Here is a 24,479-nt window from a genome sequence, read left to right as displayed (position 1 = left end):
GATGTAGCGGACAACTACGCAGTAAAAGTTAGGATTTCATTGGGTTCGAACATGGTTGAGATTGGAGACAATTGAGTTATTGTTATTAAACAACTCAACAAAATAGATAACATATGTGAAGTCGGTTTTAGGTATTTTATTGCGGAAATGTGACATATAATGCCTTTAATAATGGACATAGCATTGCTAATAAAACATATATCCAGTTATTCTATGTGGCTTTGAAGGGGCGTAACTGTCGTTATGGATAATTTAATGTCGTTACTTTGTTGTGGAAATAGATTGATGTTTGATACACAGTTACGGCCAGTAATTCAATTCTTAGCTCCGCCTCCTGAGAAGTCATTCCACCATCTTCCATCTGTTGGGTTCTACCACCGGGCATGCACAACAGTTGGTATTAAATAGGCTCCATGCGTGTATAAATATCATTGCACGTATTATCAAAAATATTAAGGGGTTAAGGTAAATATACTTTATGTATAAAAGAGATTACATTTTTTCCATTAAATGATGTAACAAACACTGCCTAGATTAGCGGCAACACATTACACCCCCCCCCCCCCCCAACTTGTCCAAAGTGAGACCGTCCAGAATAATGACGTATTTCCTTCCATAGTCAAAGTGCGGCATGCCATTTTGAGCATTTGTAGTGCTGCTTTTATTATCGAGTCGGAAAATATTGCGTTAACGTCTGTTTCGTAAGTAAATGCCAACAGTATATTGCATTCGTAGTGTTTAATCTCAATAATAGTTTCGGCGTAAGAGGGGACGTTACTGGGCTCCATTCATCTTAAACGCGTGAGCCTCACGTCTGTTGACGACGTCGCGTCCATCGAACAAAGGAAACTTGACCGGGGTTGTTGCGACCAGCATACAAATAAGTCAAAGATCAGCTAGTATTTATGTACATTTTAGAAAGTTAATCAAGTTTGACTCTAAACACCAATTTTTGAGGCTTTTCATTTTTTTGCCACTCAATCTTTAACGGAAAAAAAGAGGAGGCTTTGGGCCTTGCTACGTTTATTGGCTAACAAGCGTGGACGAATTTTTTGGTGTAATCAAAAAAGAATTCCCGTAAAATGGCGGAAATTTACATTCGTGTAGCCGAAGAGGAGAATGAGGAGCCCATGGAGATCCCATCTGAGGACGACGGTACCGTTTTGCTCTCAACGGTGTCTGCTCAATTTCCTGGGGCCTGCGGCCTCCGGTTCCGCAGCCCGGTGTCCCAGTGCATGCGAGGCGTCCGCCTGGTGGAGGGGCTCCTCCACGCACCGGAGACTGGATGGGGAAATTTGGTCTATGTGGTCAACTACCCCAAAGGTACGTCGAAATACAAGATTGCAACGACACTCAATGTTGTTCTAGGCTGGATGTGTTCCTTTATCGCATTGAAGTAACTGTTGCAGACAATTACGTTTAGTAATGCGTGATAGCAACGATATGAGGCGTCCTTCGCTACAACGTCAGGTCTAATGACTCAATTGTGTCGTCTTTCAGATAACAAAAGAAAGATGGAGGAAATCGATGCTTCGTCTGCCGTGAAGATGAAGCGAGGTGACATGAAGACATCTGACTTGATTGTTCTCGGCTTGCCATGGAAAACATCCGAACAGGATTTGAAGGATTACTTCGGTACTTTTGGAGAAGTAATCATGGTCCAGGTATGAATAGTGAATACATTTTACTACATGCGTGTTGTCCTTCAGTATGTTATTTTAATGGAAGCATAAGTATCTAAATATGCATTTATTTTCAGGTAAAACGTGATGCCAAGACTGGAAACTCCAAAGGTTTTGGCTTTGTGAGATTCACAGAATATGAAGTCCAAGATAAGGTCGTCGCACAGCGACACATGATTGATGGGAGATGGTGTGACTGCAAACTCCCAAACTCAAAGGTAAGAAAAAAAACAACATACTTTCTTATTTGGTTGGATGCTTCTCTTTGACATTATAATATCACCAACAACTCTTGATGTAGATTTAGTTAAAGTTGTAGATGTAAACATTTGTCCAATTCAATAAAAAAAGTTTGTTGTTTACTTTCCTTGTGTTTATGTTATGTCTGTTTTGGTTCCTTCTATTTGTAGCAAGGCCCTGATGAGCCCATGAGATGCCGTAAGGTGTTTGTTGGTCGATGCACAGAGGACATGACCACCGACGACCTCCGGCAGTTCTTCATACAGTATGGTGAAGTGACTGATGTCTTCATCCCAAAGCCCTTCCGTGCTTTTGCATTCGTCACCTTTGCAGATGATCAGGTATAGTCCCTTATGTCATGACTGGCAACACTGCGTTGATCTGTTACTGCAAGGATGAATCACTCATGTCTTTGTCTCTTTTGCAGGTGGCCGCCTCTCTTTGCGGAGAGGACCTTATTGTTAAAGGGGTCAGCGTACATATTTCAAATGCTGAGCCCAAACATGGCAATAGGATGAACGACCGCGCAGGCCGTTTTGGGAACGGTTTTGGAGCTCAGAGCTTTGGGAGCAGTCGTAGTGGGTTGGGCGGCAGCAGCACGAATAGCAATCTAGCCAATTTTGGTTCCTTTAGCTTAAGTCCAGCCATGATGGCTGCAGCACAGGCTGCCCTGCAGAGTAGCTGGGGGATGATGGGCATGCTAGCTAGCCAACAAGGGCAGACCTCAACCACAGGCAGCACCTCCACTGGTACAGCCTCCAGCCGGGACCAGAGTCAGACCTTTAGTACAGGCAACAGCAATTATGGCACTAGCTCAGCCAGCCTGGGCTGGGGCACCGGGTCAAACTCGACCACCAGTGGTAGTGGCTTTAGCACAGGATTTGGGTCCGGTATGGAATCCAAGTCTTCTGGTTGGGGTATGTAAATTGATGTTGTATGGTAAGTATTGTGAGAAAGATGAGGGTTTCTAAGCCCAAAATCATTTCTGGTGTCGGCGTCTCTGAAAAAAATACTTTGAAATATGTTTTGTACACTTGCAAAATATTTTAATTTAGAAATTGTGAAAGTGACCTGTTTCCCAGGATGTAAGACTTAAGTGCTATTTTTATTGTCTTTGTTTATTTGTATTACAATTTCAACTGGATTCTCTAATGCATGCATTGTGAAATCTGATATGATCCGTTTGGAAAATGCATGGGGTAGCATTTGTGACTCACCATTCACCTAGCTCTGTCATCTTTGAATGCAATCTTGCATTGGAAAGAATCTGGTTGAAATGCAATTGTTTTAAGTGCAACTTTATTTGCAGTATGGTTGTATTGGAAAAGCCTTCACTAAAATTTCTTCTGCAGTTCACCTCTATTCCATTTTCCTGGGAGGAAGCTCCTCTTTGGCAGCATTCTTGGGCTGATCTCAGTATCACTCACCCTCCTCCCACCTGTACATGCTATGCCATCAAACAACGGCTTCACTCCGCATGTTCTGAGAGACGGTGGGTGTTTTCATTTTTATCCACTTTTAAAATGGAAAGAACTGCGCAACTGACATTTTTCTAAGAACTGATGAGTGCGATTGGGGATGGCTTGTGGCGAAGAGTGAAGCGATGAGTGCGCGAGCGGAGAGAAGAGTGAAAAGGACTGGCTGTGCAGTGAAAGAGCCCTATGTGACTGCTTTCTGAGTGTGTGTATGGAGACTGCAGATTCTACAAGCGAAACCCCTCCCTTAACATGGACTTCCTTTAAATAGTACTTCAAGATTTTTTTTATCTTTGCAATCTTTCCCCCTATCCTTTTAGTACATAAAGTACAGGCTTAGTATCAAACTGTAGTGGAATGTTGTGATGATTTGTCTTGTTTATATACTCTGATTTGGATGCTGTATGGTGTGTGCTTTTCATGTTGAACTGATTTTGTAAGTGTGAATTTGATGTGGATGGCATCTGCTGAAGACGCTGGGGGACACGAGTGTTGGTTGTGAGAGCGTTGTGTGGTGTGTTTCAATGGTCCCCGACCTCTTGATGTTTGAGTTTTAATACATGTCAAATGAAGGGAGTACTCTAATAAAGTTCATTTGAATAGATAGTTGCTATGACTTGTGTCAGGTGGTTTCGTCCATAACAAACTAATTGGATTCGCATATCTAGGGACCTTGGGCTCCGCTGGTCGAGGTCTCCGTCTGAACCGACTGGATTGTGTTCTGAGGGACGAAGATGGAAGTTTCTACTTTCATTGTGTGGCCATCTCAGACATGATGTGGGGTCTTGCCTGCCTTTTTGCTGTTTTTGATAGTATCAACTTTGAGTTATCAAGTATACACGGTAGGTTGTGTAGTAATGTTAGAATTGAATTGACATTTGGATAGTGGCATTGGCGATATGAGGTAAGTATCATGAGCCACGCATATATGGACTATTGAATACAAAAATCAATTTATTACAATATACAATTTTCTTACAAAGCTAAGTTAATTGTTTTGAAGTGGACAACGACGGGCAGAAGTGATGGTAGCGAGCAGAGGGTTTGCCATTGCTTGGCATGTGTTAAATATTTAGAGATCTGGTGCAGCATTGCTGTCTTGGTCCTTGTTATCCTTCCCAGTGCTTTTCCTCAAATGTTTTGGCTCCTTTAGCAATAAGTCATTCTTCTTTTGTATGAATTTGGCCTGGAACAAATAAATGACAAATGTTAAACAAAAAAAAGCAGTCTACTGTAAAATACTTGGTACTCATTGTATAATCATGGATGTCCCCCTTATCCGGCCAGCAATATTGAGTTTCATTAAAATATATATATGAGCGACAGTATAAGACGTCACTGCTTGCTTTGGCTGCACATTACAGTTGCAAGCTATATGTAATAGTTCAAAATGTTGTCTTGAATGTTTGGATATCATTGAAAGTACTCGCCAGTGCCGTGCTTCTTCTAGCCAAGAGCTTTACATCGTCTGACGTCACGGTGCTTCTCTTGGCATGCCTCCAATTCCAGAAAAAAAAAAATCAACATTAAATAAACAGTCAAAAAGGGACCCCAGGTGAGCAGTTTCAAAATATGACTTGGTGAGACCGGTGTGATTGTCTGCCTGGGCTATATGTAAGATGGATAGAGAAGACGGTAAGATGTTAGACTGATCTATCTAGCCTGGAAGTAATAGCTTTTATTTGCTAATCACAATCACACTTGATACATAGGGGCCCTTTCGATGCAAGCACTGGGTTCTGTTGTGTGTGGCAACCACTACCACCCACAAATTAACACTATTCTAGATTGGTAGCTTGGAAGTTTGTTACACTTCGTCGAAATATGTGTCAGTTCAAAATGCCTACACTGTGATCAGGGACATGATTGGGTATTACCTGGCAAAGGCTTCCAAGTCTTTTGCAAATACATCTGAAAATGAAATATCCAAATATAAGGCATTTGTGCACAACAGTCATATAGTTTGACATGTGTTAAGTTGAATTCACCATTAAAATGCAATTTTAAATGACGGTCAAACAGAAATGAACAGACCACACTGTCTGAATGTTGTTTCGGCTATGGCTGCTATCGCTTGTGGACTGAACTCCTTGCCCTGATTTCTTCCAATGTCTAGACACATCCGTCCCGTCGTGTAGTGTACAGCTGCCCGTAGCCTCTGAAAGGTAAAAAGGAAGGACGTTCATTGGCGTTTTCCAGTGTCATTTCATTCATGTTACCTCGCTGTAACGTTATAGCATATCATTTATAAATTGCCGTTAGCCTCCATGTTTTTACCAGATTTATGTCATCGTCGTTGGCCATTCTTGCGTAAAGTTTGAACGGACCAAATGTATCGCTGAAGACTAAACGTGCAGGTCCACTTGTATTTTTAAGGTGGGAGAATGTTAAATTATTCAGTGCATCTCCGCAACTTTCAGTCTGAGAAAGGTTAATTGCGCGGCAAAAAACAACAAAGTACCCAGCGTCAAACACTACCGGTCCTCTCTTTGGTGTACAATCAGAGAATGTCTAATATGAGCAGACGGGCTCTGTTACAATTCTTCTTCTTCTTCTTCTTTAGGTTTTATTGGCGGTTTGCAAACCAACTTGTAGGTGCATTACCGCCACCAACTGGACTGGAGTGTGAACGAGAGTTGGTGTACAATAATTATAGCACTTGCTAGTGGTTGCAAATATGGTTGCAATATCATCCCACTGCAGACGCAAATGGGCGTTCTCGTGTGGTGGGGGTTCCCGTTTACGCAGACTGGAACGCCCCCTTCTTATTCTTCGTCGCCTTTCTCGCTGAACTGTATTAAAATGTCAAAGTGTACTACTCCAAAACCATGTAAATAGTGTTGTAAATAACTTCCAAAGCTTTTCAAATCTTATTTGGAAAATAACTTCACATGGTGTGTCTTTTTACAATTTATTCGTTGCCAGCATTCGTAGTGTTGATCAGCAGTGAAATAGTCCGAGACGTTGACGTCGCTTAGCAACCGAAGACGCTGGGGTTGACACCGGACTACTACCCTTGCAAGTGAACGGAGCGTTCCACGGCATTGAGAAGACCCGTGCAATAAAGGCCTATAAAATGTCTGTTTATGGCATAAATTTCTCCTCAAATTAGGCCAATAAAGCAATGATAACAAAAACAAAAAAAACACAAACGATCGATCAAAGGCCCGACCAGACAATCAAAACCCTCATTGTTTAACATGAATTGGCTAAACAAATGACCACTGTAGCATATTTAAACACAATTCAGATTGTGCAGAGAATTATTTCCATTGGTCATTCTCAGTGGCGGCTGGCGATCAAACATGTTGGTGGAGCACAGTAATAGACAGGGGGTCTGAGGTTCTCCCCCCCCCCCCCATATTTTTTTTGGAATTTAATAGATTTGATTTCCTGTATTCAGGTGCATTTTGGGGATGGCCACTACCTATTTACCTGCTTTTCATTCAGATTCATAGCCTACATCCTGACTTGCAGGGCCTGGACAAGCTTACACTGCATATAAAGACCTACTTCATGGCCATTCCACCAGCCATTGCTATTTGACCCATTGTTGTTATTCTGATATTGAGACAAATCATGATCACTGTCTTATAGCGTCCATTTTTTGTGAGTCTCAATGTCAATTGTCTCAATTGTCATCGCCTCAGTGGTGCAGTGGAGTGTAGGCCTACTCTGCCTAATCCACTGGCGACCGCGGCTCATTTTCTGTGGAAAACACAATAGGCCTATCTTTAATTTGAAATGTAATGCTATCATGTCTATTACATATATATTGTCATATATAACCACGGACATATTTAAATTATAAATCTCCGTGGGAAGTGGAGGGAGCTGTGAGCTAACCCCCTGGAGACCGGGGTTCAAGTCTGGTTGATGTCCTCTGATGGAAGACTCTTATCTCTATTTCATACGAATTATAAAGTCAAGTATAACCATTGTGTTGACTTTGTTCTGTGTCTTGATGGTGTATTGATAAGTTCTGAGGTTAATACGCTAAACAGCACAGGTTCGGATCCCCGCAAAAACGTCGACAGGGGTACCACTGTCGTTTTTTTATTGGTCAACATGGAAAAAACATGAGGGGTAACTGTCGTTTTTTATCGGCCGTCATGAAAAAAAACATAAGGGGTAACACTGTTGTTTTTTATTGGTCGTCATGAAAAAAAACATAAGGGGTAACACTGTCGTTTTTATCAAATGAAACGTAAAGGGTAACACCGTCGATATTCATCAAATAAAACATAGGGGGTAACACTGTTGTTTTTTATTGGTTCTCATGAAAAAAAAACATAAGGGGTAACACTGTTGTTTTTTATTGGTCGTCATGAAAAAAAACAAGGTTTAACACTGTCGTTTTTTATTGGTCGTCATGAAAAAAAACACGAGGGTTGACACTGTTGTTTTTTATTGGTCTTCATGAAAAAAAACATAAGGGGTAACACTGTCGTTTTTATCAAATGAAACGTAAAGGGTAACACTGTCGTTTTTTATCTGTCGTCATGAAAAACCCATAAGGGGTAACACTGTCGAAATGTCGTTTTTACCAAATGAAACATGAGGGGGGACACTGTCGTTTTTCTTTGGTCGTCATGAAAAAAAACATAAGGGGTAACACGGTTGGTTTTTATTGGTCGTCATGAAAAAAACATAAGGGGTAACACTGTCGTTTTTTATTGGTCGTCATGAAAAACACATAAGGGGTAAAACTGTTGTTTTTTATTGGTCGTCATGAAAGAAAACACAAGGGGTAACACTGTGGTTTTTTTATTGGTCGTCATGAAAAAAAACATAAGGGGTAACACTGTTGTCTTTGTCAAATAAAATATAAGGGGTAACACTGTCGTTTTTTATTGGTCGTCATGAAAAAAAAACATAAGGGGTAACACTGTTGTTTTTTATTGGTCGTCATGAAAAAAAGCACAAGGGGTAACACTGTTGTTTTTTATTGGCAGTCATTAAAAAAAACATAAGGGGTCTTTGTCAAATAAAATATAAGGGGTAACACTGTCGTATTTTATTGGTTGTCATGAAAAAAACATAAGGGGTAACTGTTGTTCTTTTATTGGTCGTCATGAAAAAAAACACGAGGGGTAACACTGTTGTCTTTGTCAAATAAAATATAAGGGGTAACACTGTTGTTTTTTATTGGTCGTCATGAAAAAAACATAAGGGGTAACACTGTTGTTTTTTATTGGTCGTCATGAAAAAAAACACAAGGGGTAACATTGTTGTTTTTGTCAAATAAAATATAAGGGGTAACACTGTTGTTTTTTATTGGTCGTCATGAAAAAAACATAAGGGGTACCACTGTTGTCTTTGTCAAATAAAATATAAGGGGCAACACTGTTGTTTTTTATTGGTCGTCATGAAAAAAAACATTAAGGGTAACACTGTTGTCTTTGTCAAATAAAACATAAGGGGTAACACTGTCGATATTTATCCATTAAAACATAGGGGGTAACATTGTTGTTTTTATCAAATGAAAAATGAGGGGTAACACTGTTGTTTTTTATTGGTCGTCATGAAAAAAAACATTAAGGGTAACACTGTTGTCTTTGTCAAATAAAATATAAGGGGTAACACTGTAGTTTTTTATTGGTCGTCATGAAAAAAAAACATGAAGGAAATAATAGAAACACACATACATTTTAATGTCATGTATATCCTCTTTATTGATGTTTGATTATTGTGTATTGTCATCGCCTCAGTGGTGCAGTGGAGTGCACTCTGCCTAACCCACTGGAGACCGGGGCTCAATTTCTGTGGAAAACGCAATATCTTTTTTTTAAAACGTAATGCTATCATGTCTATTGTCATATATAACCTCAGACATAATTAAATAACAAATCTCAGTGGGAAGTGGTGAGAGCTGTGAGCTACCCCCCTGGAGACCGGGGTTCAAGTCCGGTTGATGTCCTCTCTTGGAAGACTATTTCTATTTCATGCGAATTATAAAGTCAAGTATAACCATTGTGAAAAAAAAAAAAAAGAATTGTCCGTGTCAAATAAAATATAAGGGGTAACACTGTTCTTTTTCATCAGTCATCATGGGAAAAAAACATAAGGGGTAACACTGTCGAAATGTATCGAATAAAACATAGGGGTAACACTGTCGTTTTTACCAAATGAAACATGAGGGGTGACACTGTAGTTTCTCTTTGGTCGTCATGAAAAAAAACACAAGGGGTAACACTGTTGTTTTTTATTGGTCGTCATGAAAAAAACGTAAGGGGTAACACTGTCGTTTTTTATTGGTCGGCATGAAAAAAAACATAAGGGGTAACACTGTTGTTTTTTATTGGTCGTCATGAAAGAAAACACAAGGGGTAACACTGTGGTTTTTTATTGGTCGTCATGAAAAAAAACATAAGGGGTAACACTGTTGTCTTTGTCAAATAAAATATAAGGGGTAACACTGTTGTTTTTATAGGTCGTCATGAAAAAAAAACATAAGGGGTAACACTGTTGTTTTTTATTGGTCGTCATGAAAAAAAACATAAGGGGTAACACTGTTGTTTTTTATTGGTCGTCATGAAAGAAAACACAAGGGGTAACACTGTGGTTTTTTATTGGTCGTCATGAAAAAAAACACAAGGGGTAACACTGTTGTTTTTTATTGGCAGTCATTAAAGAAAAACATAAGGGGTCTATGTCAAATAAAATATAAGGGGTAACACTGTCGTATTTTATTGGTCGTCATGAAAAAAAAACATAAGGGGTAACACTGTTGTTTTTTATTGGTCGTCATGAAAAAAAACACAAGGGGTAACACTGTTGTTTTTTATTGGCAGTCATTAAAAAAAACATAAGGGGTCTTTGTCAAATAAAATATAAGGGGTAACACTGTCGTATTTTATTGGTCGTCATGAAAAAAAACACATACAAAAAAAAAAAAAAAAGTGCCCCTCCAGACGAACTCAGCCGGAAGAAGCAAGCCAGGGTCGACTAAAAATTAAATAAAAGCGCCAAACTTATTATTTTATAGTACTTTCTGGGGAGATTATTTTTTAAATATATATATCTAAAAAAAAAATATATATTCTATTTTTTATATATTTCTTTTTTTTTCATTTTCATTTTCTTTTCTTTTTTTCTTGTGAGAGTAGCGACTTGCCCCTAATGACCAGTCGCCACTGGTCATTCTGACCTGGGACATTTAGAATTGTCGGTCCTCCTCATTTTTTTCCGGTCATTGACCGGTAATAACCGAAAACGGAAACTGCTATAAACCGGCCTAACTTTCACCGTCAACACCGAACCCCTTCTTCTTCGCACGGCTGTCAACATCCGAAACATACGCTAGTTACATTTTCTCAAACAGCAGTTTCAAGTACGGGTAGCATAGAACTAACGTTAGCCAAGTGGGGGCTCCATGATTGCTGAATCTAATGAGAGAGGTAAAATTGCCATTAAGGAAGGAAAGCATAGTATGCCTTGCGACTGTGCTTCGCAGTATTCCTTGCGAAACCCAGTATGCCTTTCGAAACACCTCGTGATTGGTCGATGAAACGCTACCAGGAACGCCTAAAGGTCGTTCTTGCGTCATGACGGAAACGCCCAAGCCTGCAGCTGGACCCTTCTCAGTGGTTGGAGTATCAGATTCTGGTAAGATGCGTGTTAGTATTGTTTTTACATGTGATCATATGAAAATGTTTAACTTGCTTTGGCAACTTATAAACTACATTGCTAATCAGCAATGCATACATTCTAGGTTTAAACGCTGTCAATGTCCTTATCTTATTTAGTGAATCTTATACTTTTGTTTTCATGATCTTTTCTTTTTTATGAAGCACACTGCTTATGTAGCCTTTATGTGTCAAATGTGCTACATACATAACATAGTATTTTGTTGTACATAGAATTATGTATGTTACTCTTAAATGTACTACCATGTAGAAAGTTAACATTTTGGGGGTACATTTGTGGCAGGAAATATAATGCTCTTATGTGTTATCGCTCTAAGAGTGAAATTCAATATTTTCTCTTCATTCTTTCAGGGTCGTCAGTAGGTGTCCACTCTAGGCATTGTGGGTACGTTAATGGATTCAAGATGTTTCATTACATGCTCGTCTACCTTATGCATTATACTAGCAGACGGATACCCAGCAATGAAAGACTGAAATTGTAAGTGTTGGCGTGTTGGATGTTTTTACAATAGCTGAGGTCATGTCAATGTAATCCACTTTATTATTTTATATATATTTATATATTATAGATTATTGTCCATATCTGTTTGCATTTTTGTACATATCTTACTTGTTCTGAATATTTTATTTGCAGTCAAACAGTCAATGCAATTTGCTTGGCATTTGTTTTGGTCCCCCAGTTCTATGTGATGGGAAGGTAAAACCAAAGATTAGATACAATTGGACAAAATACAATATGTGTTGATGGATTGTTGGACTTATTCAATGTTCTGTTTCAACCTCAGGCCCAAATCCTCCAGGTACTGCCAGCAGCCTCTTCTGAACAATCTCTCAGCTTCCCTGGCAATGTCTATTATTGCGTCAGGTACATTTCATAAAGCAGTATGCAATTGTACACATACCAAATGTATAAACAGCAACAGCTCGACCCTTGATCCCAACGTATGGAATTGTCCAAACAGGTTTTTCAGTGTTGCTTACCGTGCTAGAGCCAGTTCCCGTGAGCTTCAGGGCTGCCTACCATGTCTTTGGCCTGCTTTCATTTGGCCAAGGATTGTGCACCACCATCCTGACGCTGACAGCCACCTCCTGTGTAAGCCAAGCCAGTCGATGTTATCAAAACACCCTTCCATTTTCTCTGGATGTAAGCCCAAATGTGTATAATGTTACCTCATTTGAGCATGCAATGAGAAACCACCGGTGAATTAATCTTTTAAACAAACCCGCAGGCGGACACAACCCCAGAGTTATACTATCTATCCCTCACACTGACGGTGGCCTGCGTTGCCAGTACCAGTAAGCTGAATTCATTGCTGATACATTTAACACAATATTGGCAGGCACACATTTAAACAATATAATTAACCGTATGTGTGTATCTCAACAGCCTTCTTCGCGGTGAAGGGGGGAATGTGGATAATGAAAAGCCTTCCCGTGGCTCAGTGAGCAGCAGGGCCCACAGCAATAAACCATTCCAGCTGTCCCAGGTTGACACCCAACCCCCTGCATTAATGTTTCATGGCGTTTCCATGCCCACCCCAACTTGGAACCTGAAACTATAAGAGGGACTTGAAAGGAAGAGTAACATAAGGAATTTTACATTTCTGCCTTGCACATTTTGGTTATGTGAAAAGCACACCAGACACTGTGACTTTGAAGGTTTAGTTTTATTGATTCTGTTTTATTGATAAAGTACACACAAGTTGTGTAAAGAGGAATTGTTTCATTTATCCACTGCATGCCTTACAATTTAATTATTTAACAGTACATTAACAGCTTTCTAGGGTATTGTGTACTTTTGCTTGTGATTTGGGCATTTTGGTCATGCCACCATCTTGAACTCAATAAAAGAGTGCCTATTTAGGCACTCAAAATAAATTATTTTCTCAAATATAAATATTGATTATTTTAGCAAGGCCACATAGACCATTTCTCATTCAGAAAACCCAAATTTTTCTTCTTACCAAGACTTTCTTCTCATCAGATATTCATTTTTTGTTTACCCGTAAGCAAACTTTCCTCATCCAACTGCAACAAGATGCATAAACAATTAACTTGATAATATGTGGCTGTAACTCCTTCTAGCTTCATATTGGCATCCGACATTTCACTGGCGGCAGTACATAGTTCAGATGTCATGGGAAAATACCTGTCTAAAACTGGTTGTCGACGGACTGCTTTCGACCCCCTCCCTACACATTCTAAGCTTCAGTCTGAAACTATGCCAAATATAAACTCTTTTGGTTGACCTTTTCAATGGGTGCCGTTTAGTTCAACACGCTCAATGCTAAAAGGATTCATTCAACATTTGGCTTTTGATCCATCCGTATGACTAGGATGAGGATCGAGGCTAATGTTAAAAATCTAAAGCTGGATATCAATGAACTATGGCTACATAGAATTTACAATAAATCTTTACTATATTTAATAGTAATGTTTTAATGCAAGTCAAATCTCAAAGAAAATGAGGATAAAACACACACCTAGGCAATGTGCTTTAAAACCACCATTAGAAGAGTCCCAACAGTATAAAAATATAATTCTACAATGCAGCTTAGTAGATTTTACTCACCTGAGATTTAATTTGAAAGACATTTCTCACACACACAATTAGTAGTATAAATCGATAGATTGTCCGACTGCTACGTATTTTAGACCCTGATCCCTAACCCTGTAATCATTTTCATAAATTGTAAATCATACAAACCATAAAAACCTGGAAAATCGAATGAATCAAAATAGGATGAAATAAACAATCTTTGAGTTTTCCTTAACCCTTCGCTGTATCAGGCATCTGATCCAGACTCAAGCAAATGGGTATTGTATCAAAGTACCTCAATACAAATTACAACACCAAGTTCAAAGAAAGGTTGGATGTTTGCAAACAGCCATGCATATTTGATAGCTCTAAAAAATGTATAAATGGCTATGCATGTAAACTGCTGGTCTAAGCTGTTAAGAGCAGCAATTTATTTGCTATTTCTGGACCAAAAATAGTGTTTTGGGGATCATTCGGGGTGGAAAAAATGATTTTGGGGGAGGTCAAATTGTAGTTTTACTCTAAGCATTATAGGTCAAAAGCCAGCACAAAGTTCAAAAAGGAGTAAACAGACGCTGTGATCCCTTTACCCTAAAAGTGCATCATAGTCAAGGTACCAGACCAGCTTGCCGTTGGCCGGGTGCACCCCGGTGATGGGCCACTTGTTGGGCTTGTTCTTCACCCGGCTCAGTTGGGTCAGCAGCTCGTGCTTCAGCTTGCCGATCACCAGCAGGCCCACCCTCTGGGCCTTGTTGATGGCCTTGAGCGTGAGGCTCATGCGCTGGTGGGGCTTGACGGGGCTCTCCGTCAGCGCCACCAGGCTGTCCCCGTGCCTCTCATGGGCCTTCTCCCCGGGGAACAGGGAGGCCGTGTGGCCGTCCAGCCCCACGCCCAGCAGTACAAAGTGGAAGGCCGAGCCGTTGACGGCGTGGGCGATCTCCTTCTCGTAGAGCAGCGCTCCGCCGTCCTCCTCCACGCACAGCCGCTGGCGCAGCATCACCGGCATGGGGTGGATGTTGTAGTACGGGATCCGGATGTGCTGCAGCAGGTGCTCGTGCACGCTGTGGAAGTTGGACTCGGGCTCCCGGAGGGACATGCACCGCTCGTCCACCATCCACACGTGGGTCTCCCTCCAGGGGAAGCTCAGGTGGTGCTGGGCCAGCCGCTCGAAGAGCGCCAGCGGGCTGGAGCCGCCGGAGAGCGCCAGGTGGAAGGCCCCGCCCTCGCTCACCGCCGCCTCCGCCGCCGCCTGCAGGTCGGTGGCCAGCCGCACGATGAGCTCCTCCCCCCAGGCCGACACCATGTCGTCGCCGCGGAACTTCCCCTGCGTCACCTGGAAGCTCTCCGACGCCGTGCCGCCCATGGTCTCGGGGCTGATGATGACCACCGAGTCGCTGGCGTAGCTGAGCTCCGTGGCGCTCAAGCGCAGGTCCAGCAGGTTGCCGTTGGCCTCGCCCCCCGGGTAGATGCGGGGGTAGGAGCCCCGCAGGCTGTGCAGCAGTGGGGTCCACAAGCCCCAGGAGGCCAGGAGGTTCTCGGCGCTGATGAAACAGTCCTTCCTCCCGCTTAGTATGTGGCCGATCAGCTCCGCGTACGGCTCGCGCTGCACCTTGGGGGCCTGCACGTAGTAGTCCGAGAAGGGGAAGCCCAGGACAGTGGTGTCTTTGTGCTCCGTCACCTCCCTCCACTCGCCGTCGACGAGCTCCGGCTTGAAGAGGTTCTTGGTGACGAGGACGGCCGGGTGCTCCAGACTGCCGTGTCCAAAGTGGAAGATGATCTGCTTGGGCTTGCAGTGAATGTGGTCGGGGTTCTGCACACAAAAGACGTCATTCTTGAAGAGAACCCGTGCGTAGGCCACCCGCTCGTCCAACATCTTCCCCGAGGACAGGACGATGGGCACGCCGTCGTACTGCGCGGAATCAATGTGCACCATGACCGCTGAGGACAGACCAGAGGGCTTCAGTCAATGCTGAGCATTAAGCATTAACTCAGCATTCATAATCACCATGCTAGAATGAAAATAAAATAGGTTCTTACTGACCGATGCAGTTCCACAATGACTTATGTCTAACTACATGAATTTGGTAGACATCTCTTGACATGATTATTTCATAGGCTCGTGTTGTCACGCTTACATTTACTAAATGTTTTAGGGTTCTCCCTCAAATTTTGATCATTGAAAAAGCATGAATAGAACTGGTTGAGATTGTTTTCATTTTATTGCAAATAGGCAACCAAAGTGGTGCTTGCAATGGTCTCATACTATGAAATGAGTGCCTTCATAGGGGCCCATTTTTATTGAGGTCAAGATGGTGCCATGACCAAAAAGCTCAAATCTCAACCAACAGCATCAGCAGCACAAGCTGCATATTATATTATATATTATGAGACCGCTATGAAACACCCAGAGAGAGTGGTTTAACATTCAGCATAACGCCGTAGGGAAGAATGAACCAAAAGCCTTTTATTTCTACAAATATGCTCATAAAGAAGCTATTCATTTTTAAACATTTACTCGCCAATTTGTAAGTTTGTGGGTCAGGCACAGACCTTGTAAAACCAAATCATGTATTTGGAAGGACTCATTGTCCCTGATGAGATCAGATTAATATCTTGCATAGTTATTTATATAACGAACAACCCCCTCCTTGTCCGAAGTGTCCAACTGCAGTTCGCCCATAACTTGCTCTTCTGCTTGTTCCAGCTTTGATGTTTTTCATTCAAAACAAAGAAAAACCATCCCCTGTTCTAATGATTTTTATTTCAATGTCTGAGGGAATCGATCATCGAGAGCAACTTTGTGATACTCACCAGCAAAGGTTGGTGTGACACTGAACTGATCGGTGGTCTTGTTCAGCTCCTCTCGGACCTCCGCTGTATAGGCTTGGTACTGGCCAATCACGGCCTGCTTGGTGCCCACGGGCTGCAGATGGCTGAAGATCTGGAGCTTGTTGCGGAGGACCTCCTCCGAGCTGCTGAGAATCTGGGGCACCTTCATGGTCAACAAGGTCATGATCTCAGTGAGATGGTTCTGCATCACATCTCGGATCACCCCGTACTGGTCGTAGAAAGGAATCCGACCTTCGGAGACAAACAGAAAAATGGAATAAAATACACCTTTTTGGTAAAGAACTTTGTATGTCTTGTATCGCTAAGGCAATGTGGTCTCTTTTGAGGGGATCAGAAAAGTCAAAGTAAATACGCTTTTAATGCACAAAAAGTATATTTGTCACCTTTTACATCCAGGGTCTCTTTGAGTACAATCTCCACTCTCTCAATATGTTGCCTGTTCCAAATAGGATCCAAAAACTTCTGGTTGACTTTTCTGAACGGCAGTATATTTGAAACAACCTTTAAAAAAAGATTAATAATAATGAAAAATATATTCAAACAAATTCCATGAGCTTCATTTTTGGACTCCATCCTAATCCTCACCTGCTTCCCCAGGTAATGGTCGATCCTGTACATCTCCTCGTCCTTCAGGGAGCCCCCGAGTTGAGTGGCCAGTGTCTGTGCGCTGCTCAGATCATGACCGAACGGCTTCTCCAGAACAACCCGCAACCACGCTCCGCCAGCCGGCCGGCAGCTGCTGTTCACCTGGTCGGCGATGTCCGCGTAGGCGAACGCCGGCACCGAGAGGTAGAAGAGCCGGCCCGCCTCCACCATGCCCTCCCCCTGCAGGGTCTCCTGGATGTGCCGGCCCAGCGCCCGGTAGTCCTCCGGGGTCTTCAGCTGCCGGTACTGCACCAGGTGCAGGAACTGGTCCTTGAGCAGAGCGCAGCGCTCCACGGGCGTGTCCGGGGAACAGGCCACATGCTTCAGGATGTCGAAGAGTACGGGCGTGCCCTGGTCGTCTGGCGACAGGCCACCGCCGTAGAAGGAGAAGGTGTGTCCGCTGCCGGCCTGCGAGGTGTACAGCTGGAAGAACCCCTGCCACAGGTACTTCTTGGCCAGGTCCCCCGTGCCCCCCACGATGACCACCGACACGTGGCCTGCCTGCTGGGTCTGCTTCCCCTCGGTGAGGACGCCTCTCTGGGCAGAGCAGATGGCTTGTAGCAGGAGCAGCTTCAGAACAGGCCACATGGTAGCTCCTGTAGACACAGTCAGTAAAAGCCAATGTCATTGAGCAATGAGTGAGTAAACAAGGAGCATTGGGTTCCCAATAAGCAAAAGCCTCCGATACAAAGTTAAAACATTGTTTGGAAACACAACAACACAAATATGTATGAAAATAAATGACAATTAAACCCTTTGAACTACAACATGTTAAATAATAGTGTGTTAAAGTTAAATCAATTCTGTACTGAATAACAAAATACATCAGCTAAAACAGCTTTGAAAATAATATCAGCGATAACAATCCTGAGCCAAAGACATCGAGAACAAATGCATAAAAGGGAATCAGCGACAGATTTCTTACGGCTTTCTGCACAAAAATCCCACCAAACTTGAAAGACGAAGTGGTGCTGTTGCACACTCACAAGCTGACTGACTGCTGCCAACGCACACAAGAGGCGTGTACAGTTTACACGTTGCTGCTGGGGATGGATTCACTTAATGCAAGAGCAATTCAGGGAAGATAAGCTGCTGTTGATAGTTGCCGGGAAAGTCCAACCTGAAGAGCTATGGATTGCAACACAACAACCCTGTGTTTTTTCTGCATGAAGTTTGTCCAACTGTCCAGTAAAATAATATAAGGGCAGGTTACACCTGTCGTACTTCAACAGGTGTAAAGAACATATAGATAAGATATCTTTCTGTCACATTATCTATAAGCGCAGTGCTTATATAACCCCAATTAAGATTGTGTTTAGATTTTTGTAGCAATTCCGGTCACATATTTGCAGGGTCTTGCAATTCAAGTTCATATTAATGATCATTTTTGTCAGCATTAATACTTAAATAATTTAATATGGAGGAATGCTTCAATTTGATTTGGTCTTTTGATATTGGTAGCAGTATCTGGTAAACCATTATTTCACAAATCATGTTTGCGTTGTGGTAAAGCAAACAGCAAAGGGCACATAGGATGGTCCAAATCCGGGAACATGCTTACTTGATTATTTGTTTAGGCCCGTTTATTAAGTTACTTTAAACAAAGGTTCCTTTTGAGATTAGTCCTAGCCTGAACAAGGTGAACATAGACAGAGGGTACATCATGTCGTTCACAGTCACATTGTGGAAAATGGTAGGATTTTGAGACATAAATGGGACACGATTAATCTACAGTCACAGAGATACTGGATAGCTACTTCCCTTCTTTGAGCATGCATGGCAAATTAACATAAGACTGTGGTTTCATTCTCTTTCAATACATTCACATTCTCATTGTAGTTTAACAAGGTTAACAGACAACTTATAAGATGTGAAGGGGTGACAAGAGACGATAATAACAATAATAAGTCCATTCAAGGTATACATAAAAAGTTCTAATACACCACAAACAAGCGTATGCCTATCTGGAGTTTAATCAAATACAAAGAGACCTGCCTATATTGGGCCAACCGGTCTCTCAGGTGGGATGCCTGCTGACAGCAGGTGTTGTAATTTGCATGGCATCACTACTGATACAATGGTCGTGTTGCCCCATAGCCAAGTCAATGCACCATAATTCCTCGCTTTTTTTCGAAATCAAGTGGCATACCGAATCAATATTACAAACGTTTTCCACGGAAAGCGATTAAGTTAATTCTGAAACAAAAGGAAAATACTCAAACCTGTCCAGGGTGAACGCTCACTAACAGCCGGTCAGACTCTAACAACACGCTTTCATATTTTGGTACAAAGACACTTCCTATTGTAGTCACATGACCCTCGCTCATTTCATTGACAGGTTCTTCGTGTAGCGGGTGGTGGTTAAAGCAACAGTAGACCAATAGACTTTAAGCCTTTAATCTACATATACCGGTATGTCCACACAAAAGCAAGCGTGGCTTACAAAGACAGAACGAGCGTACAATCTGGGCTGACGTGACAATTTAGTCTATGCATTCTGACAGAAAGGACGAATGGCGTCATAAAAGTGGCAAAAGGAGACGACAACAATAGTCATCCCAGAAAAAACACCCAAGGATCACATAACAGAGTTAAACACTCTGACACCCTTTAGACCCAAACCCGAGCTATTCTTCTGGTTTAGATTATAATGTACCTTATCATGGTGCGACTATTACTTAATGCTGGGTATAAACTATTTCCACTATGTATATCTTGAAACAAGATAAAATAATGAACGCATGTAGGATTGCTGATAAACAGTTAAATGGTGAGTCAATGTGTGCCGTCAAGTATATTGCAATATTCACTCGGGTCTTTATGAAAACGACCTTATGACTGCAGGGCGGGCCGTTTGAGGGTTCGTAACCCTCCCTTGACATACAACATAAAGCATTGACTGTATGTTAATGGTGAAGGAAATTAAGATGCTTTACAGTCAATAAACACATTGTGCACACAGTTTTAGAAGTAAGTGAAGTACCTCCACCTGGCACTGGGTGGCAGATGTAAGCTGCAGCAATCGGTGATAAATCATGTTGTCCAGCGCGCCCCCTTTTGGCGTTGCTGTGCATTGCTTATTTCATTCCTATCAGTAATCTGAGAGAGTTGGCCCAAATGTCAACCTAAAGGCTGCTGGTTGTTTATTTTCTATCAGCCGGATCAAGGAAAACAATGTATTTCTTTGTTGTTTTAGTTTTGTTTTAGTGCTGTAATGGTCTGTTATGGTCAGCTGTCTACAACTGTGGAGTGCAGGCCTACCTGAAACAAAGCAAGTGACCTTTTGGCCACCTAACGAGTCTTCTTTGTGGACCACACGCCTAGAAACACCTCCTGGTCTGTTTTCTAGAATCACAACAGTTGTTGAACTGTTTTTCTGGTTGGTTCTTTTCATAAAAGTTGTTGCCAGACTGCACATTTTCGAGCATTGGCCCCACATCACACACAAGCCAGCACAATAGTCAATACCATAAATATAACAATGCCAATTAAACATACCGGGTCATTTCTCATTATCACCATGTTATATTTTTTTTTCCTCTTTATCCAAATGTAATATCAAAAGTAAACCCCAGTATTGGCTATCATTCACATTTTATTATCTTTTTGAAGATAGGCAAACGTACACCAACCAAACATACACCCACTAAACACACACACACACGCACACGCGCACGCACGCACGCACACACACACACACACACACACACACACACACACACACACACACACACACACACACACACACACACACACACACACACCTGGTTACTTTACAAACAGCTGTAATGCCTGTGATCACTGGCCGAGCCCTCCCAGGTTGGCTGACCACTGTGAAATGTAAACAGCAAACAACAAGACATCCTGTGTGTGTGTGTGTGTGCGTGGGTGGGGTGGGGGGGTGGGGGCTGAGTGTCAATCTTCCTGCCTCTGAGAGAGCGATTGACAGAGAGAAATAGAAACACAGTGAGAGAGATAGCAAGAACCTTTGGGTGCGTGCGTGTGTGTTTGAGTCTGAGCGTGTGCACACTTGTGTGCGTTTTTGTGTCTGTGTATGCTCGCATGTGTGTGTGTCTGTGTGTGTGTGTGCATGCACGCACGTGTTTGTGTGTGTGTGTCCGAGCGCACACGTGTGTGAGTCAGTACGTGTGCACAAGCACATATACACACACAGATACTTAAAGAGGAGAATGGGTCCACACAGAGCCAACTGGCCCAGCTGTCATGACCAGAGGAATCCTAGACCTGAGAGACCGCAGGAAGTGGGGGGTGGGGGGGGGGGCACTGTGTGTGTGATATCACCCCTACCTACACCCCTCTCCCCCTCAGCCTCCCTCGTCACCCCCCACCCCCCCTCAGCCCCTAGCTTCCTTCCTTCCCTTTGTTACGCCTGCAGGGCAGACTTCGTCAAGCTGAGCACACAAAGAAATGCATATGAATGTGTGCTGCCATCTTTATTAGGCCTCTTTGCTAACACACATCGCATTTACCACAGTCATTTACCACAATGGCCATTCCCTTTCAACTGGGCCTGCTCTTGCCAGACGAGCATTACAGTGATTGGGGTCCTGGGGGTGGATCCAATACGCAATGTACTATCGGCCAATGGAACCAATCCAAGACCTAAATAAAAGGACCTAGATAAGTGGTAACTGTTTTGAACATGAACGTATATCAAAAAACAAACATTTCTGGGGTTTGTTTATAACATTTAAAAGATGCCTTCAAATTAAAGTGGGGGACATGGTCAAATTTTGTTAATTGAGCCGTTGGAGACTGGCTTCACAGTAATTGGCCAACACTAGAGGCTTCTTTCATCAGACAAACTTAAACTGGCACTCTCCAATTAGGTCTTCCCACCAAATACACAACAGAAAAGTGATGTCACCAGCCAGCCCGACCAGTGGTGAATACGGTTAAAAGCACAAAGCCACCGGGAGACCTAACCCACGTCTGAGTAATGTTCAGTATTTACCACATTCTCACATCTCCCGGCCTCGTGAGACGAAAACATGCGAGGACATGTCCTTGCTTTTGTCCCCGCAATGATATGGCATGCACAACAAATGCGGTGAAAGAAATGCACACCCGCCCCGAATTCCAATCGGGAGAGATAATGTTCACAGGTGAGCTGCGGTTGAGGCTTCTGTGTGAAGCAAATAAAATGATAGAGGGAAAACAACGCTTAAATAAACCGTGTGGGTTCATCCCACTGCTCCCAGTCTGGATAAACACACAGCCATTATTCTTGGCAAGCGTCTTTTACGAGGTATATCACACATTCAAACTACTAATGGGAACTTTAGGGAGGTATAAAAAAAAATATGTATGAAGCAATGCCGCTCACCGACCTGAACAACACGTGAGGTGAGGTGATACCAACGGTACAACCTCACACAGACACGGCGACTGAAAATGCAGTTGAATATGTAAAGGTTCCTTGGCTCTTCACGAGGCGTCTTGGGGCCTAGAGCGTGAGAACGGCGGAGAACAGCAGGGACATTTTTTAAGTCGGGGTTAGAGCCGAAGCAGCCCAGGCCTCACAATGGCGCACCACCTTTCTGTTTGCGGATACCACGAGAGGTGCATGTAAAGCGGGGGTGTTAGGTGGGAGGGGGTCACTGTGGTTTGAATGACAGAGCGCTGCTGACGCCACTGTTCGTTGACCCTCAAAATTTAAGCCCCCACCCGGACCCCCGCCCCCCCCCCCCCCCCCCCCCCCCCCCCCCACGGTGAAGCACTTTTGTGTTGTCAGTCCCCATAGAAGCTGAGGAGTAGCACTCACATCTCTAAGCTGTGTGGCCCGCCGTTCGCGCTCTGGCAGGGCGCATGCTAGCGCCGTGGCGGGATGAAAAGAGGTCTGTATTGTAATGAAAGCATTTGCATACTTGTGTGTGAGAGTGGGTGTTGACCTCTGACACCTCTGGGAAATGGCTGACAACAGAAACCCCTTCTCCAACCTTAAAAAACTCTCTTAAGCATTAACACACTTGAGGGATAACACCTTACCGCGGAACTCAAATGTATGAAAACCCAAAACCGGCAGAAAAGTGGAAAGACTTGTGGAGGACCTGTGAGTTTCTCCTCAATGGCTGTTCACACTCAAGAGTGTGTTGGGTGATTTGAAAGTGAGGGATTTCTGAGGACTTGTTGAAGTGTCGTTGGCTACTTGTTTTCTGCTTTCATCCCAGATCTTACATTTGTGGTGAAATCAAGAAACCTGATGACATTCAATTTGTTACAAACAGTTAGTCATTTGTCAGACTGAAGTAAGTTGGAAAATGAATGGACATGTTATATATAACAATAAATATTGTGTACCAGCATTGAAGACAATATTCTATCCTAAAAAACAAGCATTTAAGGTTAAAAGGATACTTAGTTGGGTTTAGATAGGTGGGTAGAAACTCTTCCATGTCCACATTTTGAAAGACTATCGTATTTGTAATCTTTGTAAGGCAGCCTTTGTAAAGGCACCATTTATTGGCTAAATAAATGATACTTGTAAACCAGCACAATGATTGTCACGCAAAGGTCAAAATGTCCCAATCCACACCACACTTAACTTGTTAATCTTTCTCTTTTTTAACCAACATCTTTTACTCTGTCTGTTGTATGATTAATGTCTGTGTATGGTAATGTAAGGGCTGGACAATGTGTGTCTCTTCACTTGAGGCGGCGGGGTCTTCGCCAGGGTGGCCGTCTGTGTCCGGCCCCGTACTCAAGGGTTTCGTCTCTCTAAATACACGCTGGCGTGCAGGAAAAGCGTTGACTCTGACATTCCTCCAGATAAGAGTTGCTAGGAGATGCCATTGTCAAGTTTCCCTTTGTGTCCACATATCCATACCAAAACTGTGAGGTTCTGAAGCAAGGCAGTCTCATTAGTAGTTACATATTCATACTAAACCAGCCTCCCACTTGACCCCTCCCTAACCAGCCGTGGGAAACACAGGACCTGGAGATTGGGATATATTCTTTGGTCAAAATAAATGGGGAGTTATTTACAAATCTATCTAGTTTAGTTGGAGTGCTAATTTGGGAAAATAAAATAGTATCTAAAAAAAAAGTGAACTGGTAGCCTGGTAGGCCTTCTGCTACCGCAGCACACTTAATTTTCAGTTTGATTATTTGCTAAATAAGTGTTTAAGCTCATTCAACTTAATAAATTACACTACGGGATTCGATAAAACGTGAAACGGTAGCTTATTATAACACCTTCATACACTTTTTTTGGAAACCGAACCGTAGCAAACGACTTATGATGAAGCTTTGAAGTTGTCTTATCTATTTCAAAGCACATCCGTTTTGTATGAACAGGTATGGCCGTCCAATGTGGCCACACCCCGCAGTACACCGAATATGGGAAGCGATCGCATTCCTGGGGCCCCGGGGCGGGACC

The 24,479-nt window shown here is 42.7% G+C and overlaps 4 protein-coding genes across 11 annotated transcripts; 2 read left to right on the top strand and 2 right to left on the bottom strand.

Moving 5' to 3' along the window:
* The first annotated feature begins 606 nt into the window (after positions 1-606).
* tardbpb (TAR DNA binding protein b) lies at positions 607-4,561 on the top strand. Of its 2 annotated transcripts, XR_003979211.1 has the most exons (6): positions 607-1,323; positions 1,501-1,664; positions 1,760-1,900; positions 2,093-2,263; positions 2,350-3,414; positions 4,066-4,561. XR_003979211.1 is itself a non-coding variant. In XM_030375535.1 (5 exons), the coding sequence occupies exons 1-5, from the start codon at positions 1,083-1,085 to the stop codon at positions 2,845-2,847; spliced, it is 1,215 nt and encodes a 404-aa protein (XP_030231395.1). In that variant the 5' UTR covers positions 607-1,082; the 3' UTR covers positions 2,848-4,006. The 2 variants fall into 2 exon arrangements, 1 of the variants encoding a protein (XP_030231395.1); XM_030375535.1 differs by lacking the exon at positions 4,066-4,561 and having other exon boundaries at positions 2,350-4,006.
* cenps (centromere protein S) lies at positions 4,334-5,962 on the bottom strand. Its single transcript, XM_030375544.1, has 5 exons — positions 5,675-5,962; positions 5,432-5,555; positions 5,275-5,308; positions 4,828-4,894; positions 4,334-4,583 (listed from the first exon to the last, which is right to left on the bottom strand). The coding sequence occupies exons 1-5, from the start codon at positions 5,699-5,701 to the stop codon at positions 4,470-4,472; spliced, it is 366 nt and encodes a 121-aa protein (XP_030231404.1). The 5' UTR covers positions 5,702-5,962; the 3' UTR covers positions 4,334-4,469.
* Positions 5,963-10,912: 4,950 nt separating this feature from the next.
* On the top strand, positions 10,913-12,924 carry LOC115557604 (uncharacterized). Of its 5 annotated transcripts, none has more exons than XM_030375542.1 (7): positions 10,913-11,005; positions 11,398-11,431; positions 11,681-11,743; positions 11,832-11,911; positions 12,009-12,190; positions 12,276-12,342; positions 12,434-12,924. In XM_030375542.1, the coding sequence occupies exons 1-7, from the start codon at positions 10,945-10,947 to the stop codon at positions 12,490-12,492; spliced, it is 546 nt and encodes a 181-aa protein (XP_030231402.1). In that variant the 5' UTR covers positions 10,913-10,944; the 3' UTR covers positions 12,493-12,924. The 5 variants fall into 5 exon arrangements, with proteins under 5 accessions (XP_030231402.1, XP_030231400.1, XP_030231399.1 ...); XM_030375540.1 differs by having other exon boundaries at positions 10,926-11,005; positions 11,398-11,524; positions 12,009-12,139; XM_030375539.1 differs by having other exon boundaries at positions 10,926-11,005; positions 11,398-11,524.
* h6pd (hexose-6-phosphate dehydrogenase (glucose 1-dehydrogenase)) lies at positions 12,707-19,434 on the bottom strand. 3 transcript variants are annotated; one of them, XM_030375533.1, is made up of 5 exons: positions 19,303-19,434; positions 17,021-17,676; positions 16,819-16,936; positions 16,397-16,666; positions 12,707-15,523 (listed from the first exon to the last, which is right to left on the bottom strand). In XM_030375533.1, exons 2-5 carry the CDS (start codon positions 17,666-17,668, stop codon positions 14,172-14,174), a joined length of 2,388 nt encoding a protein of 795 aa, XP_030231393.1. In that variant the 5' UTR covers positions 17,669-17,676; positions 19,303-19,434; the 3' UTR covers positions 12,707-14,171. The 3 variants fall into 3 exon arrangements, with proteins under 3 accessions (XP_030231393.1, XP_030231394.1, XP_030231392.1); XM_030375534.1 differs by having other exon boundaries at positions 19,076-19,321; XM_030375532.1 differs by lacking the exon at positions 19,303-19,434 and adding an exon at positions 18,006-18,163.
* Positions 19,435-24,479: the final 5,045 nt, after the last annotated feature.

Source organism: Gadus morhua, chromosome 13 (assembly GCF_902167405.1).
Source record: "Gadus morhua chromosome 13, gadMor3.0, whole genome shotgun sequence".
Lineage (NCBI taxonomy): Eukaryota > Metazoa > Chordata > Actinopteri > Gadiformes > Gadidae > Gadus > Gadus morhua.
Note: the sequence above shows the minus strand (reverse complement) of the source record. Positions and strands in the feature narration are given on the sequence as shown.